At 58.0% G+C, this 15956-nt stretch overlaps 1 protein-coding gene across 2 annotated transcripts in view; it reads left to right on the top strand.

Annotated features, from left to right (window-relative positions):
* The window catches only part of SCUBE3 (signal peptide, CUB domain and EGF like domain containing 3), a 39893-nt gene extending 23946 nt beyond the window's left edge, over positions 1-15947 (top strand). Inside the window, exons 7-22 of one of the 2 annotated variants that reach the window (XM_006144188.3) lie at positions 2379-2495; positions 4711-4833; positions 5155-5271; positions 6525-6650; positions 6900-7016; positions 7154-7258; positions 7511-7627; positions 7975-8133; positions 8362-8577; positions 8908-9069; positions 9270-9437; positions 10542-10703; positions 11085-11282; positions 11775-11927; positions 12052-12131; positions 14207-15947. In XM_006144188.3, coding sequence (XP_006144250.1) covers positions 2379-2495; positions 4711-4833; positions 5155-5271; positions 6525-6650; positions 6900-7016; positions 7154-7258; positions 7511-7627; positions 7975-8133; positions 8362-8577; positions 8908-9069; positions 9270-9437; positions 10542-10703; positions 11085-11282; positions 11775-11927; positions 12052-12131; positions 14207-14356 — 2270 coding nt within the window. In that variant the 3' untranslated portion in view covers positions 14357-15947. The remainder of the gene's footprint in view (positions 1-2378; positions 2496-4710; positions 4834-5154; positions 5272-6524; positions 6651-6899; positions 7017-7153; positions 7259-7510; positions 7628-7974; positions 8134-8361; positions 8578-8907; positions 9070-9269; positions 9438-10541; positions 10704-11084; positions 11283-11774; positions 11928-12051; positions 12132-14206) is intronic. The other variant, XM_006144189.3, reaches the window with a different exon arrangement.
* The last annotated feature ends 9 nt before the right edge of the window (positions 15948-15956 follow it).

The raw sequence follows: 15956 nt of genomic DNA, 5'->3' as shown, positions 1-15956 counted from the left end.
CGGGCCGTTTCTAATGGTAAATATGTCTGCTCTCCCCGCTTGCTCTCACCGGCTTGCTAGGGGCAGGGCTAACCCGCCGGGGCTCCCACTAACCGCATGCCCATCGGGCCCAGCCTGTGTGGGCCTCAGCCTGCCAGCAGGGCTCCCCTGGCAGCCTGGGCGCTGGGGCCTGCGGGCAGCAGGACACCTGAGTCCCCAAGAGCTGGCCTAGGAGCCTTCGGGGCGGTCTTGTCTCGTTCCTGTCATCCTCCCTCCTTGCTCACCCACAGCCACCTTCCAACTCCCCAGCCCTCTCCCAGCCACGGCCCCCTCACCCTCTTTCCACACAGCTAAAGACCCTGCCAGCTCCACCCTACCCTCCGCCATGCCCGCTGTGCCACCCGAGGGGGGTTAGGCACCGTCCCTGCCTTGGGCATTCTTTCTTGGGTTCCGGCCCACGTTAGTTCTCAGTGCCAGCGTCACGGACGTCCTGTCCTGCTGTAGTGGTTAGGAGCATGGCATTTGAGTTCAGACAGACCTGAGTTTGAATCCTGGCTCTGCCACTTTCCAGCCGTATGACCTCGGGGCAGCGGCTTTCCTGTCTGATCCTCAGCTCACTCTTCCGTTCCATAAGAGGCACCAGTCTCCTTTGGGGTTGGGGTAATGGCTGAACGAGTGAGCACAGAGCATGGGGGGGGGGCCTGGCACAGAGGAAGCGGAGTGTGACCGGTGGTTGTCATCGTGTGACCTAGAGAGTAGAGGGTTGAGCCGTGCTGTCCCGCTGTGCCCCCCACCCCAGCTCGGAAGGCCCCTGCAGTGGCAGACAATGTGCCCGGCTTCCCGGCACAGCCTGGGGTGAGGCAGCTCTGCTGCTCCCCATCCGGGACTCTTCAGAAACCACCTGCCTTGGCACAGGCTCTCTGTCCCCCGGGCGGCTGCAAGGCCCCATGAACCCCTTACACTGAGAGCACTCTTAGTGGGGGTGACTGGGCTCGGAACCTGAATTTAGATGTTCTCCCAGGTTCCTCCATGGTCTTGGGGAACCCCAGGAGAGACTAAGGTGGGAATGACACAGAGAAGACCCCACTGTGGCTGTCCTACACCTGGGCCTCTGAGGGACGTGGGCCTGGCAGGGACCCCCAGGCAGAGTCGGGCCGCTTCTGGAGCCCGGGCCTTGCGGAGCTCACTCGCTCACTGGTGACGGGTTGGCCCTGAGTGGTAGGAGTCAGAGGTTCAAGCTGCTAGTGCGGTGTGGTGCTTTGCTCACTCCGGTCCCTGATTCTGAGACGCACTCTCTGCTCTGGCGGACGCCTTGGTGTTCTCGCCCCCGTGGGAGGATTCTAGCCTCCCCCGGCCCCGACATGGCCAGGCCCTTGCAATGCTATTTCAGCTGGTGCTTTTCCCTTGGACTCACCCGACTGTCCCAGGGTGCCGTTGAAACCTGTTTTTCCTCTCGCTCTGAGTTCAGAAAATAGAGAGAATGATCCATCCACACCCCCCAGCTCTGACCTCTCAGCGAAGAGAAAACTTGAGTGGAAAGGAAGCAGCAGGAGACTTGGCTGGAGGAAGGACTTGGGCTTTTTCTAGCTCCGAGGCTCGCTAACTCTGTCACCTGCCTTTGGCGTGCTTCCTTCTCCCGTAGTCTTCTTCTCCCCCCCCCCCCCCCACCCTTCCTTCTTTCTTCCCCGCTGTCTCTTTCCCCCCCCCCCCCCCGATCCTACATGATACGTCCCCGTTAGGAAAGTGAAACAAGAACAGAACGGCAGCTTCTCCCCATGTGGAGCTAAAGGAGGGCCTTGGAGGACAGAAGGTAGCTGGCCTCATAGGCACCGTCTCCTCTGAAGACGAGCGTTCAGTCCCGGAACCGGGCTCTGTCTTAAGACAGCGGGCGTGGAGGAGGGGAGATACATTGATGGGCATCCCTCGGCGGCTCAGGAATCACCAGGCTCGCTCTTCCCATCCTGTAGTCATACTGTCCCCCCAGAACCACACCGCTACCAGAGAGACGGCCCGTGGAAGGAGGAAGAGGTTCCCTGGAGGCCACCGCCACCCTCACTTAGCTCCCATCTCTCTCTGCTCCCTCCCCTCCGCACCTCCTCCACCCTCGGCACAGGCACATTCCTGCCTGACAGCTCTGGCTTGTACCTGCCTCACTGCTGTCCACCTTGTTTCAATCAAGTCGGGGCCAGGGAGGTGGACTGCTTGGCTGCACTGGGGAGGGGTGGGGGCTGGGAGCGATGGGAGGAAGGGGGGCTGGGAGCCTCCGCCTAGTGCTCCTTCCACAGCACAGGGAGGCTGTGGAGGCCCTCCCTCGGGCCTCTCTGGCCTCTGCTACCCTCGGGTTAGGGATTCCTCCAGGCCAAGAACCCGGTCACCATTCCCTGCTCCCTTCTACACAGAGACCTGTGCTGTCAACAACGGGGGCTGTGACAGTAAGTGCCACGATGCAGCAACGGGCGTCCACTGCAGCTGCCCCGTGGGCTTCATGCTGCAGCCAGACAGGAAGACCTGCAAAGGTGAGGCTCTGAGAAGACGGGCGTGTGGGCACCTTTGACAAGGGCTGATGGCGCGGCCAGAGACAGGGCACCTCCTGGGGAAGTCACCTCCTCAGTCTCAGGAAGAAGCTAGAACATGGCTAAGGCCTGCCTCCGGCCCACCTTTCCCACCTCGGCCCAGGAGGAACAGAAGCCCAGCCAGTGCCTTAGAGCCCCCGCCCGTACTCTCACTTTTGCCCCCCCAATGAGTCCCTAACACTTCTAATGAACTTGTCACTCACATTCGTCCCTGGTTCTGGAGGGATGTTTGGGCCCTGACCGCGTGTGCGTGAGGTCACAGGTGTGTTCCATAACCTTAACCTTCCCAGTGGGCTCTGGAGAAACCACCTCTGCCCCTTAGAGAGGCTGTCCCACCGAGGGGAGACTAGGAGGGCTGTTGGGAGCACTGGTGCTATAGCGTAGCTGCCCGGGTTCACATCCTAGCCAAGCCTCAACGCCCTCTGAGATCCTGGGCAGTCTGCCTCAGTCTCCCCAAAGTGCCTGCCTCCTAAGTGTGCTGGGAGATTAAGAGTTACGATATAGACGGCCGGCAGGTGCCGTGGTGGTGAAGGTGCTGAACTCCCACAGGGCCATTGTGGTTCGAGTCCCCGACCTGGTTGCTTGCGTTCTCACTTTCCCCTTCTCTTGCTCTCTCTCTCTCTCTGTCTCTTGTCAAATTAAATAATAAAAATAAATAATAATAACAACATTAAATGAAGAAATAATTTTGAAGAAAAGAGTTATGACTGTAAAGCACTTAGAGCAGAGCTTGGCCAGTAGCAGACACTTCGTGTTGGATGTCCTTGCAGTATTGTCCATTCTGTCCCTCCCCTTTTGAATGAACCAGACCTATGGGAGGGCGGGCAGAGGGGAAGGAGGAAAAGGAGGGCCGCCATACTGAAAGTAATGACTGATCGGGCCTGTGTGCCCTGGTCACAGGAGTGGGGACATGGACTGGGCTGCTGCTTTGTGTCTTCAGGGCCAGCAGCAGCTGTGGGAGGAGGGAGGAGTGGGGAGGGCCGGGGCAGCGGGTCAGCCAGCCAGAGCTGAGAGGTTTCCTGCTGGGAAGGGCTGTTGACAGGTATGCTAAGAGTGAAGTGGAAGGCTGCCCTCCCTGCCCCCTCTCCCGGAGTAGGGTGAGTAGCCTGGGTCCTGTCTGCCACCAGCTTGGGGAACTTGACCTCAGGAAGGAAGCCATTCCCCCCTTCCTAGTGCTGAGAGCTGCCTCAGGCCTGAGTCTCTCCAGGCCTCTCCCAGGCCAGCCCCTGCCTGGCCCCAGCCCTCCCCGCAAACCCGCCTCACTGGCTCTCCTGAAGCCCCTCCCTGCCTGGCCTTTTCCCAGCTCCTGCCTGAGGGCTGCCTCTTTCCACCTCTCCTTGGCCCCGCCTCAGGAGGGATCCTGACAGGGCCCTTGTGCCAGGGGTGGGAGACTGGAAAGGGCGTCAGCCTTTTAGGAATGCCATCAGTGGAGAGTCAGGGGAGACACATCGCCAAGTCTCCATCCATTGGGATGAGCTAAGAGAACTCAGACAGCTTCTGAAGGCCATCGGGAAGGCTGGGGCATCAGGGGACAGCTTCCTGCCTCCAGAATTCCTGTCTGTCACCCATGCCGTCACTGTTCCTGGGCACCTGTCCTCAGCTCCCAAATGGTAGCCCCACTAGTAGGTACGAGTGGAAGGCTTTTTTTTTTTTTTTTTTTCAAGAATTGTTTTATCTTATGTTTTAACTATTTATTTATTTATTTCATCAATTTGACCAGAGAAAGAGAAAGTGAGAAAGCAAGCCACCAGGTCCGGGCCTTGAACCATAGTCAGCCATGTGGGAGTCCAGCACTTTTAACCACCATGCCACCTGCCAGCCCTAGGGGGTGGAAGGCTTTAAAAAGTTGGTAAGGGTAGCTCCGTAAGTCAAATGCCCGCTTGCTCCCTGCTCCACGCAATTCCCTGAGGGCCTAATTCAAGTTCTCATCTGTCCCCTTCTAAGAGGGGACTCGGTTCCAGAAAACTGGGTGTTACTAATAGCCCTGGATCCCCTGAACGGGAAAGAAACGAGAGAGGAGGGTGAGGATCAGAAGGGACCGGCCCAGCACTCGTCCTGATTGTCCCCGTCTCCGAGGAGAGGGGAGGGGTCCTGCGTCCCTGCGCGTTCCCAGCGGTCGACCTCACCCCGTCCCGGTTCTGTGGTCTGTGTCCCCCAGACATTGACGAGTGCCGCCTGAACAACGGGGGCTGTGACCACATCTGCCGCAACACCGTGGGCAGCTTCGAATGCAGCTGCAAGAAGGGCTACAAGCTTCTCATCAATGAGAGGAACTGCCAGGGTGAGCGGGCCGGGCCGCGAGTCTGGACAGAGCTCCTCGGGGTGGGAGGTCTTCAAGGAGGCCCGAGAGCCCGCAGAGACGGCGGGGAGTCTCCGTAGTGAAAGAGCAGACAGCACCCCTTCCTCTGGGCAGACCAGCTTCCCTCTGGAGCATACGGCTCGGTACAGATGATAGATTGGCACTGTCCCAGGGCTGGACATGAGGGGGAGGGACTCTTTCCACTCCAAGGGGACAGCCAAGGCCTCTCACTTGGGCCCTTCCCCTGAGCAAGGGTCAAGTGTCCCAAGACAGACTGAGCGGTTTGAAACCGTGTTCTTCCAGACATAGACGAGTGTTCCTTTGATCGAACCTGTGACCATGTGTGTGTCAACACGCCGGGAAGCTTCCAGTGTCTCTGCCATCGTGGCTACCTGCTGTACGGTGTCACGCACTGTGGTGGTAAGCCAGCAAGCTCGCACCCCCCAGCCACCCGGCCTGCCCTTCTCACCTCCTCACCCACCTGTGGGATAAGTCCCGGAGCTGGCTTGCAGCTGGGAGCGAGCCTGGGACACATGCGCCATGTCTCCATCCATTGGGATGAGCTTAGAGAACTCAGACAGCTTCTGAAGGCCACCAGGAAGGCTGGGGCAGCAGGGGACAGCTTCTTGCCTCCAGAATTCCTGTCTCCCATCCCATCACTGTTCCTGGGCCCCTATCCTCCACTCCCAAATGATAATCCCACTGGTAGGTAGGGGTAGAAGGCTTTTTTTTTTTTTTTTTAAGAATTATTTTATTTATCTTTATTTATTTTAACTTGACCAGCGAGGGTCAGAGTGAGAGACAGAGAGAGGGAAAGTGAGAAAGCAAGTCGCCAGGTTCAGGACTTGAACCGTGGTTGGCCTGTGGGAGTCTAGCACTACCACACCAGCGGCCAGCCCAGAGGGGCGAAAGGCTTTAAAAAGCTGGAAAAAGACCAGTAATTGGTGTGGTTATTAAGGCACTAGATCTCACATAGCCAGCTCTACGGTTCAAGTCCCAGAACTGATGAAAAACATGCCGGGCACGTCCATGAGTTTCCAAAATCTGATTCCCATGTAGTCTACCACAGTTCGAGTCCCAGACCTGGTGGCTTAAACTCACGCCGAGCATGTGTGCGTGCATACCCAAGATCCCGAGAGGAGAATGGAGGAGAAGGGACTGTGGTGTGGTCATCCCCCTGGGGGGTGATTTCTCCCTTTCTGTCTCTCTGTCTCTCTCTGTGTTTCTGGCAAGCGCACGCGCCCTATAGCAAAAACTTCTCAAAAAAAAAAAAAAAAAAAAAACAGGAAACCGAAGGAGAAGGGACTGTGGTGTGGCCACCCCCCTGAGGGTGATTGGTCAAGCTGACTTCCCCTCCTCAATTGCTCCTTGGCTGGAAACAGAGATGAGAGGTTTGAGCTTCTTTCAGGGCAGTGGTCATCTTGGGGTGGCTGGAATGCTTTACAAACTTTTTATCTATTGTAAGAGCATTGAACATGAGCTCGCTCCCCTTAACAAGTTTTGAAGTGTGCACTGCAGGACTAGCTATCGGCAGGGTGTTGTCCCGGCTAGGACTTAACAACCTTGCTTATCTCAGGGTGCCTGAGCTCTCAGCACAGGTCTGCACTCACTGACCACTGCCCGGCTCCTACTCCCCTCCCACCGTTGTCTGTGTCCCCCTGCTCCTTCACCAGATGTGGACGAATGCAGCATCAACCGGGGAGGTTGCCGTTTTGGTTGCATCAACACTCCTGGCAGCTACCAGTGTACCTGCCCGGCCGGCCAAGGCCGGCTGCACTGGAATGGCAAGGATTGCACAGGTGGGCAGCCCCCTCTGCTGGCCACGGCTGGCACTGCACCTTCAGGAGGCCACAGGGTCCTGGAAAGCAGAGAGCTCCCTGCTGGGAAGGTGTGAGGAGGGAATGGGGGAGAATGTGCCCTTTGAGCCAGACAGGAAGTTTCTGGGAAACAGGATTATTTCGCAGCCAGTTCTCGCTCTCCAGGTTACCCAACTGGAGAGGGTGGGAGACAAATGTCCCCGTCTCCTCAGGCCTCTCTCCCCTTCCTAGAGCCAGTGAAGTGTCAGGGCAGTCCCGGGGCCTCGAAAGCCATGCTCAGCTGCAACCGATCTGGCAAGAAGGATACCTGTGCCCTGACCTGCCCATCCCGGGCCCGGTTTTCACCAGGTACGTGGGGAAGGGTGCTCGAGGCGGGGGGGAGAAGAGCGGGGAGGCCGGCTGTCCGCAGCTCCTCTGTGCCCGTTGGGGTCCTCCCACCTGTGGGGGTTGGGGGAGGGAGAGCTATGACCGGCCCCTTCTCTCAGAGTCTGAGAACGGCTTCACGGTGAGCTGTGGCACCCCCAGCCCCAGGGCTGCCTCATCCCGAGCCGGCCATCCCGGGAACGGCACCAGCTCCAGCCACTGTCATGGTGAGCACCGCCCACCGAGCTCTGCGCTGACTCGCCGCTCTCCCTCACCCGTCCCTCCGGCCCCGCTTCTCCTCTGCTCTGTGCTTGTCCAGTCCTGCCGCCTCATTCCCTCTACCCTAACCTCTGATCCCCTTGGGCTGTGGGCCTGCTCCCCTGGCCAAGCCCTGGCTCCTCTCCTGGCTTCTCGACACCCTCCACTGCAGTCCCTGCCCCCCGGGGCCCCCGCACGCTGAGCTCCTGCCGTCCCTCTAGAGGCTGCAGTGCTGTCGGTGAAGCAGCGGGCCTCCTTCAAGGTCAAGGACGCCAAATGCCGTCTGCACCTGCGGAACAAAGGCAGACCCGAGGAGGCCGGCCGGATCCCGGGGCCAGGTCTGGACTGGGGACCCTGAACCCCAAACTCCCACCCCCAGCTGCTGTACTTAGCGAGATCTCTTCCAAAACATCTGTCCCCTGAGACTGGGAGCTCCCGTAGGGGTGTCTCAGGGCCGCTCCTGTGAGCATCCTGAGCTCTGGACGGAGCAGGGGGAGAAGCGGCTGTAGGCACAGGGCCCAGGAAGTCCCCGTGGTTCCCCTCCCCTAGTAACGAGTACGAGTAAAGAAGAGTGAGGGACATGCAGTCAGAGAGCTGCTGAGGGCTGTCTGGGCGGAGTGGAGTTAGCACTGGAAGCGAGAACGTCCCCTGGGCTGCCCCTGGGTTAACAAGGCCTCTCCTCCAGGTGGTGCCCCCTGCTCTGACTGCCAGGTCACCTTCATCCACCTCAAGTGTGACTCCTCTCGGAAGGGCAAGGGCCGGCGGGCCCGGACCCCTCCAGGCAAGGAGGTCACCCGGCTCACCCTGGAACTGGAGGCAGAGGTCAGGGCCGAAGAAACCACAGGTGGGACTAGGGGCAGTGTTGGGAGGACGGGTGGGAGGCCGGGGCAGGGCAGATGGGGAATGCAGGTCGCAGCAGTAGCAGGAGCCGGGCCTGCACGAGAGGCAGACCTGACAATGCCAAGCCCGAGCTGGTCCCTCTCGCCACAGCGCCCGAGCTGCCAGTCCCGCTCCTCTGCTCTCCTGCTCACAGCAGCTCTCTCTCCTTCTCGCATACCACCATCACCACCAGCTGGCTGTGGGCTGCCCTGCCTCCGACAGCGGATGGAGCGGCGGCTGAAGGGGTCCCTGAAGATGCTCAGGAAGTCCATCAATCAAGACCGCTTCCTGCTGCGCCTGGCAGGCCTTGATTATGAGCTGGCCCACAAGCTGGGCCCTGCCACCGGGGAGCGCGTGGAGCCGGCGGAGGCCTGTAGGCCCGGGCAGCACCGTGCTGGGGCCAAGTGTGGTAAGGGAGCTGGCTGGGGAGCAGGGGTGAGGGGCAAGCCCGCGTCAGCCTGTCTCAGAGCAGGCCCCTTTAGGGCAGCTGATCAGATTGCGAGGTAGCCGAGCCCCTCCTACCCACTCTCCTCCCTCCCCTGGTCCCAGGCCGAAATCTGGGCAGTCAGGCGGGGCTGGGGACCTTCTGCACACGGTTTTGACCCCCGCCCCCAAAGCAGGATGCTGTTCATTCCCTGTCAGAGAAATTCTCCCTGAATCGGGAGGAGCGGGAAGGGGAGTCCCAGGCCGGGTGGTGGGCCGTGGGGGCGGGTGGCTAGCACGGCCGACTCTCCCTCAGTCAGCTGCCCGCAGGGAACGTATTACCACGGCCAGACGGAGCAGTGTGTGCCATGCCCAGCGGGCACCTTCCAGGAGAGAGAAGGGCAGCTCTCCTGCGACCTTTGCCCTGGGAGTGATGCCCACGGGCCTCTCGGAGCCACCAACGTCACCACGTGTGCAGGTGCCAGGGGGACAGACAATGCAGAGTGGGGAAGGGTGGGCACTGGGACGCCCATGGGCATGGGATTTCCCAAAGGGCAGGCCCAGGCTCCAGGCCACTCTCCGAGTCGACATTGTGTTTGTGCCTCTGACCCGAGACTGGGAGACCCACGGGGTGACTCGGGGCCGTCCCCGTCAGAGTTGGGCCCTTGTGCATTGCAGGTCAGTGCCCACCTGGCCAGCACTCTGTAGACGGGTTCAAGCCTTGCCAACCCTGCCCACGTGGCACCTACCAGCCCGAAGCAGGACGGACCCTGTGCTTCCCGTGCGGTGGGGGCCTCACCACCAAACACGAGGGGGCCATCTCCTTCCAAGACTGCGACACCAAAGGTGAGTGGGCTTCCTGACCCACTGGGGGACCCCACCCCAACTGCTTCCCCTGAGTGCGTTGTCCCACCATCTCCCCACACCAGGATAGGCCCAGCTGCCTGACCACCATACCATCCTGCTGCCAGGGCCTGTCCTGGCCCTTCACCAGTGCCAAGCCTAGGAAGTTGGGAAATAAGTCACAGTTCCCCCTCAGCTTTGGACAGCTGGTGGCACGTCCCCTCTACCCCAGACGAGCCTCGGCATAGGCTTGGCACTGGGCTCGATACCCAAAAGAAAAGGATTGGTACTGTAGCCCACCACCGGGTAAAGCAGGCTTTTCCCCTGGGCTTACACCCCGGCCTCTGAGGAACTTCGGTGTCTTCGGCCTCCTCACTCTGCGATGAGTGTGTCCTGCCCAGGGCTGGCCCCAGCTCTAGACCTACCTGCCCACTGCATCTTTTTTTTTCTTTTTTTAAGAATTATTTTGTTTAACTTTATTCTTTCTTTCTTTATTTTAATTTGACCAGAGAGGAACAGAGAGAGAGAGTGAGAGAGAGAGAGAGAGAAAGCCACCAGGTCCAGGACTCAACCCAGTTGTCCATGTGGGAGTCCAGCGCCCTAGCTAGGAAGTTGGGAAATAAGTCACAGTTCCCCCTCAGCTTTGGACAGCTGGTGGCACGTCCCCTCTACCCCAGACGAGCCTCGGCATAGGCTTGGCACTGGGCTCGATACCCAAAAGAAAAGGATTGGTACTGTAGCCCACCACCGGGTAAAGCAGGCTTTTCCCCTGGGCTTACACCCCGGCCTCTGAGGAACTTCGGTGTCTTCGGCCTCCTCACTCTGCGATGAGTGTGTCCTGCCCAGGGCTGGCCCCAGCTCTAGACCTACCTGCCCACTGCATCTTTTTTTTTCTTTTTTTAAGAATTATTTTGTTTAACTTTATTCTTTCTTTCTTTATTTTAATTTGACCAGAGAGGAACAGAGAGAGAGAGTGAGAGAGAGAGAGAGAAAGCCACCAGGTCCAGGACTCGAACCCCAGTTGTCCATGTGGGAGTCCAGCGCCCTAGCCACCATGCCGCTGCTTCCCACTGCCCACTGTACCTTGACCCCTGCCTTTCCTTGCAGTCCAGTGCTCCCCAGGGCACTACTACAACACCAGCATCCATCGCTGCATCCGCTGTGCCATGGGCTCCTACCAGCCCGACTTCCGGCAGAACTTCTGCACGCGCTGTCCAGGAAACACAAGCACTGACTTCGACGGCTCTACCAGTGTGGCCCAGTGCAAGAGTATGTGGCAAGCCAGGGTGTGGCAAGGGGCCGAGAGGCCAGGGAGCAAGGGGCACACAGGAAGGGGGACACCAACGAGGGGCAGGAGTGGAGGCGGATGGGCAAGGAAGCCTCACCTCTCCCCCAGCCCACTCGCTCTCGAGGCCGGTCGCTAGGCTGGGCCCTGTAGCTCTCTGTCCCTGGAGGCAGGTATGAAGAGGCAGACGGGGGAAGTGAGCAGAGGAGGTACTGTAAGGCAGGAGAGGAGGCGGACCCAGAGCCTGGACGAGCTTGGATGGGGGCTGCCCACTCGGGTCCGTCCTCCACTTCGGAGTGCGTCCCGCCCCAGCCTCCTCCCCACTGACGTCCCTTCTCATTTGTTCTCCCTGGGTGTGGCTGCAGACCGGCAGTGTGGTGGGGAGCTGGGGGAGTTCACCGGCTACATCGAGTCCCCCAACTACCCGGGCAACTACCCAGCCAGCGTGGAGTGCATCTGGAACATCAACCCCCCACCCAAGCGCAAGATCCTTATCGTGGTACCAGAGATCTTCCTGCCATCGGAGGACGAGTGTGGGGACGTCCTCGTCATGAGAAAGAACTGTGGGTGGCTGCAGGGCTGGGCCCGGGAAGGGTGGCTGCAGAGCTGGGCCAGGGACGAGCGTCTGAACATGGGCGGGAGGGAGAGAGAGAGACGGGAACAGGAACTGGGCAGTGCAGGCGGGGACCCCTGGGGGCCTCACAGCGAGGGAAGCCTTTAGGAGGGGAGAAGCAGGCAGGAAAACGGCAAGGCAAGGGACGGTGTGTGTTCAGTGGAAAGCGGTTAGGAATGCCAGCCCCGGGGCTAGGACCCTAATCATGCTCCCCGCCTCCCTCTCCTAGACTGGCATGTTTGTCATCGTCCAATTTCTCATACTGCGAGTGCGCCCAGATATTAAGGGCAAGCCCTGGGATCCCCGGGGCAGGGGCTGTGGGGGGTGTGTGCTGTGAGGGGCTCTGTCAGTGAGTCCTCCTCCCCAGCTCCACAGCCCTTACTGCGGGAGGGCCAGGGTGGCCTGCCCTGCTGCTCTGCTGACCTCCTGCTTGCCTTCCCAGCCTCCCCATCCTCCATTACCACTTACGAGACCTGTCAGACCTATGAGCGCCCCATCGCCTTCACAGCCCGTTCCAGGAAGCTCTGGATCAACTTCAAGACAAGTGAGGCCAACAGCGCCCGGGGCTTCCAGATCCCATATGTCACCTATGATGGTGAGTAAGGCCATGAAATCCAGAGCGGGGGCGGGGAGAGAAGGAGCCTCGCCCGTCCGGGGAGGGAACTGGGGAGCAGGAAGAGGCCCCGCCCTCCAGCTCCTCCCTTCGGGTGACCTTGCAGAGGACTATGAGCAGCTGGTAGAAGACATCGTGCGAGACGGCCGGCTCTACGCCTCTGAGAACCACCAGGAGATTTTAAAGGCAAGTGAATGCTAACAGCGATGAGCCCCGGCACTTCATGAGCGTGTAATATGCTAAGTGCTTCTGGGGTGCTCCCATTTGGCACCCACAGTAACTGTGTGAGGTAGGTGCGGCCATCACTCCAGCTTTATAGGTGAGACAGCAAAGGCACAGAGTTAAAGAACTTGCCCAGTGGTGGGCCAGCAGGTGGCGTGGTGGGTAAGGTAGCTAGAGCCCACATGGCTGACTACGCAGTTTGAGTCCCAGACCCAGCAGCTTGAAACATACACCAGGCGTGGGGCCAGCAGGTAGCACGGTGGTTAAGGAGCTGGCCTCCCACATGTCCAACCATGGTCCTAGTCCTGGACCTGGCAGCTCACTTTTCCCCTGTCTCTCGCTCTCTGTCTCTCTCTCTGGTGAATTAAAAAATAATAATAATTGGGATTAGCAGTTAGCGTAATGGCTATGTCGCTGGACTCCCATGTAGTCGACTGCAGTTCAAATCCCGGACCCAGCAGCTTAAACTCTCGCCAGGTGCGTGTGTGTGCACGTGCCCAAGATCCCAAGAGGAGAATGGAGGAGAAGGGATTGCGGCGTGACCATCCCCCCGGGGGGGGGGAGTTCTGTCGCTCTCTCCTGTCTCTCTCTGTCTGTCTGGAGAGTGCACACGCCCTATAGCAAAAACTTCTCCAAATAATAATAATAATTAATTAAATTTTAAAACTAATTCTTTAACAAAAGAGAAAAACATACCAGGCGTGTGTGCATATGTGCCCAACATCCTGAGAGGAGAAGGGATTGCAGCATGGCCATCCCTCCTAGGGGGTGCTTTTTCACTTTCCGCTCTCTGTCTCTCTCTGGTGAGCACTTGTTCCTTACAGCAAAAAAGAAAAAGAGAAAAAAAAACCCACTGATGCAGTGGAAAGAACCACCCGTCCAGGAGCCAGCAAAGATGTGTGGGCCACAGCACCTCGCAGGCCCTCCATACTTCAGAAAAGGCCTCTGGGGGCCTGGCAGGTGGCGTGGTAGTCAAGGGCACTGGATTCCCACATGGTCAACCGTGGTTTGAGTCCTGAACCCGGCAGTCTGCTTTCTCCCTTTCCCTTCTGTTGCTATTAAAATAATAATAATAATAAAGTTAAATAAAATAATTCTTAAAAAAGAAAGAAAGAAAAGTCCTCCGAGGAGGAGACCTGAATGAAGTAAAGAGGTCACCCAGTAGAAGATCAGGGAGGATCACTCCGAGCTGAGAAGCATGAGAGCAGTTTGGTATGTGCAAGAACCTCAAGGCCAGCGTGGCTCAGCAGGGTGGAGACGAAGAGAGGAGTATTGGGCAGAGAGCACATCAGCCTATGGGCCTTGCGAGAGACTTGGCTTTACTGGGAGTGACTGGATAAATCAGAATACTGCAATGGGAAAAAGACTAAGGGTAGACACATGGAGACCAGTTAGGGGCGATTACAGGGGTCCAAGTGCGAGAGAATGGTTGGTGGCTTGGACTGGGTGGTAGCTGTGAAGCCGGTGGGGAGTGGTCAGACCCTGCATGTCTTTCCTTTTTTTGGAGAGGTTTTTGCTATAGGGCACATGCGCACTTGCCAGACAGAGACAGAGAGAGACAGAGAGACAGAAAGCAAGAAATCACCCCCAAGGGAATGGCCACGTCACAATCCCTTCTCCTCTCGGGATCTTGGGCATGCACACACACACGCCCGGTGTGAGTTTTAAGCCACCGGGTCCAGGACTCGAACCACAGTCGACTACATGGGAGTCCAGCGACATAGCCACTATGCCAACTGCTGGTCCCAGACCCTGCATGTCTTGAAGGTGGAGTCAAAAGGATTCGCTGTAGTTGTGAGTAAGAGAGGAGTCAGGATGGCTCCAAGGACTGGGTCCTGAGCAGTAGACAGAGGAGCTGCTGTTGATGGACGTGGAATTCCAAGGCAAGCAGACGGTGGGAATGGGATTTCAGAGTTCGCCTCTGGATACGTTCAGTGTCAGTGCCTATGAGACATGGCGAGGGCCACTCAGTGGAGGCTGTTGTTCCTCTTCCCTACCCCAATGCCGGGGCCGACAGTGCTGTCTGCCATCCTCTGCAGGACAAGAAGCTCATCAAGGCCTTCTTCGAAGTGCTGGCCCACCCCCAGAACTACTTCAAGTACACGGAGAAACACAAGGAAATGTTGCCGAAGTCCTTCATCAAGCTGCTCCGATCCAAAGTTTCCAGCTTCCTGAGGCCCTACAAATAGTGCCCCTAGGCCCAGAGACCCAGGTTTTGAAACCCCCAGACTCTTTAGCCCTCAGAGCCAGCAGTCCCCACCTTCAGGCAAGGAACTCTCTCTCTCTCTCCTTGGCGGAAAAAAGTGAATCACTGCACAGACCAGGTGCTCTTCCTGTCCTGTCCTCCCGGTTTCCTTCCCTTGCCTCTCTCCGCCTCTTTCCTGCTTCCCCTTTTCCTTTGTGCTGTCTGGAAAAGCCATTCAGTGCTGGCTCTACCCCCCATGAGGGGGCAAGAAGCAGTACCACTCCTTCCCTTGCCCATTTACCAGCTCACACCCCTGGCCCCATCAGCTCGGAAGGGTGCTAGAGGCCCACGAAGGAAGTGGAAGGGGTGAGGGAGGTGGTAGAGGGGCTTCTGACATTATAGGGTTGTGCCTTGCTAGTCAGGAGCCAAATGTCCCCTGGCTGTGCCCCCCCAGGGCGATTCTCACAACCCAGGGGTTCTGCCAAAGAAGTGTTGATTTCCAGGCTGACTGCCAGACCAGTCCTCTGGGGCGTGTGGTGTGAGGCCTGAACTGCCCACACGGCCAACCTTCTCGTCTGTACGGCTCCTCTCTTTCCCCACACATCTGCCTGGGGTCACCTTACTCCATGAGGGTTTGCAAATGGCTCATCTTGCTGGGCTGGTGGATACGGACCGAGTAAGGAAGAGCAGCAGGCATTACCGTGTTCAGTGCACCGCTGTGGCCCCCCGCGAGAAAGACTATACAGCTCTGCAGGACAGAAACCAGGTTTTACAGCATCACCAGAAAAAGAAAACAGAAAGAAAAGAAAATGTCGTATCGAAAGGACTGGACTACAGAACAATCAGAAGCTAGCCTCAGACACAGACCCCTTTTCCGACTGTCTTTCCTGGCCCAGCCACCCCCTTCCACCCACCCAAGTGCTCCCTGGGGGAGCCCTATCCCTTTGCTAAATGTCCTTAAGAAAACATGGCTGTTGACCCCAAGCCAGCCTGGGCCTCGCCCCACAATTGTCTTTTCCTTGTAGCCCCAGGTGACTTGTGGGCTCCACCAAAGAGGACCCTGCTCTGCAGCCAGTGCTCTGCAGCCAGCCTGGAGCCGCCTACCTCTGGCCTCAGACTGTGGGCAGCAAGAGGAACGTGTGTGCACTTGGCAAGCCGCCTGCCCACCCTGTCCACAACTAATAAGTGCAATCATTTTGAGTCTTTCTGTGTTGTCTAGAAGGAGGGGTTAGTGTTTTCTGGTTTTGTTTTTGTTTTTCTTTTTCCTCTATTAGAACCCTATTTATAGTTGCCCAAGAAAGAAGAGTATATGTTTGGAGTGAAGAAAATTGGTTTTCAATCTCATGAACCCTGCGTGCTGGAGCATCAGACCTGTCTCTGTTCCACCAGTGACCACACAGACCTCTGAGGCCCTCAGCTGGTGTAACCCGAGACTATGGCTCAGAGGCATCTGATGTGTAGGACAGCAATTCTGGGGGTTTGATGGAGCAGGAAAGAGGGGGACCTGTATTTGCTAAACAATTCCCGTTGCCTCTCGACATCTACAGCATGGACCTCCAGTCATAGACACTGACGGAACTGGTCAGTGGTTCTCTGCCCCAAGT

This window comes from Tupaia chinensis, unplaced genomic scaffold (genome assembly GCF_000334495.1).
Source record: "Tupaia chinensis unplaced genomic scaffold, TupChi_1.0 Scaffold000116_1, whole genome shotgun sequence".
NCBI lineage: Eukaryota > Metazoa > Chordata > Mammalia > Scandentia > Tupaiidae > Tupaia > Tupaia belangeri.
The sequence above is the reverse complement of the archived record's forward strand: the minus strand, read 5'-3'. Positions and strand labels throughout refer to the sequence as shown.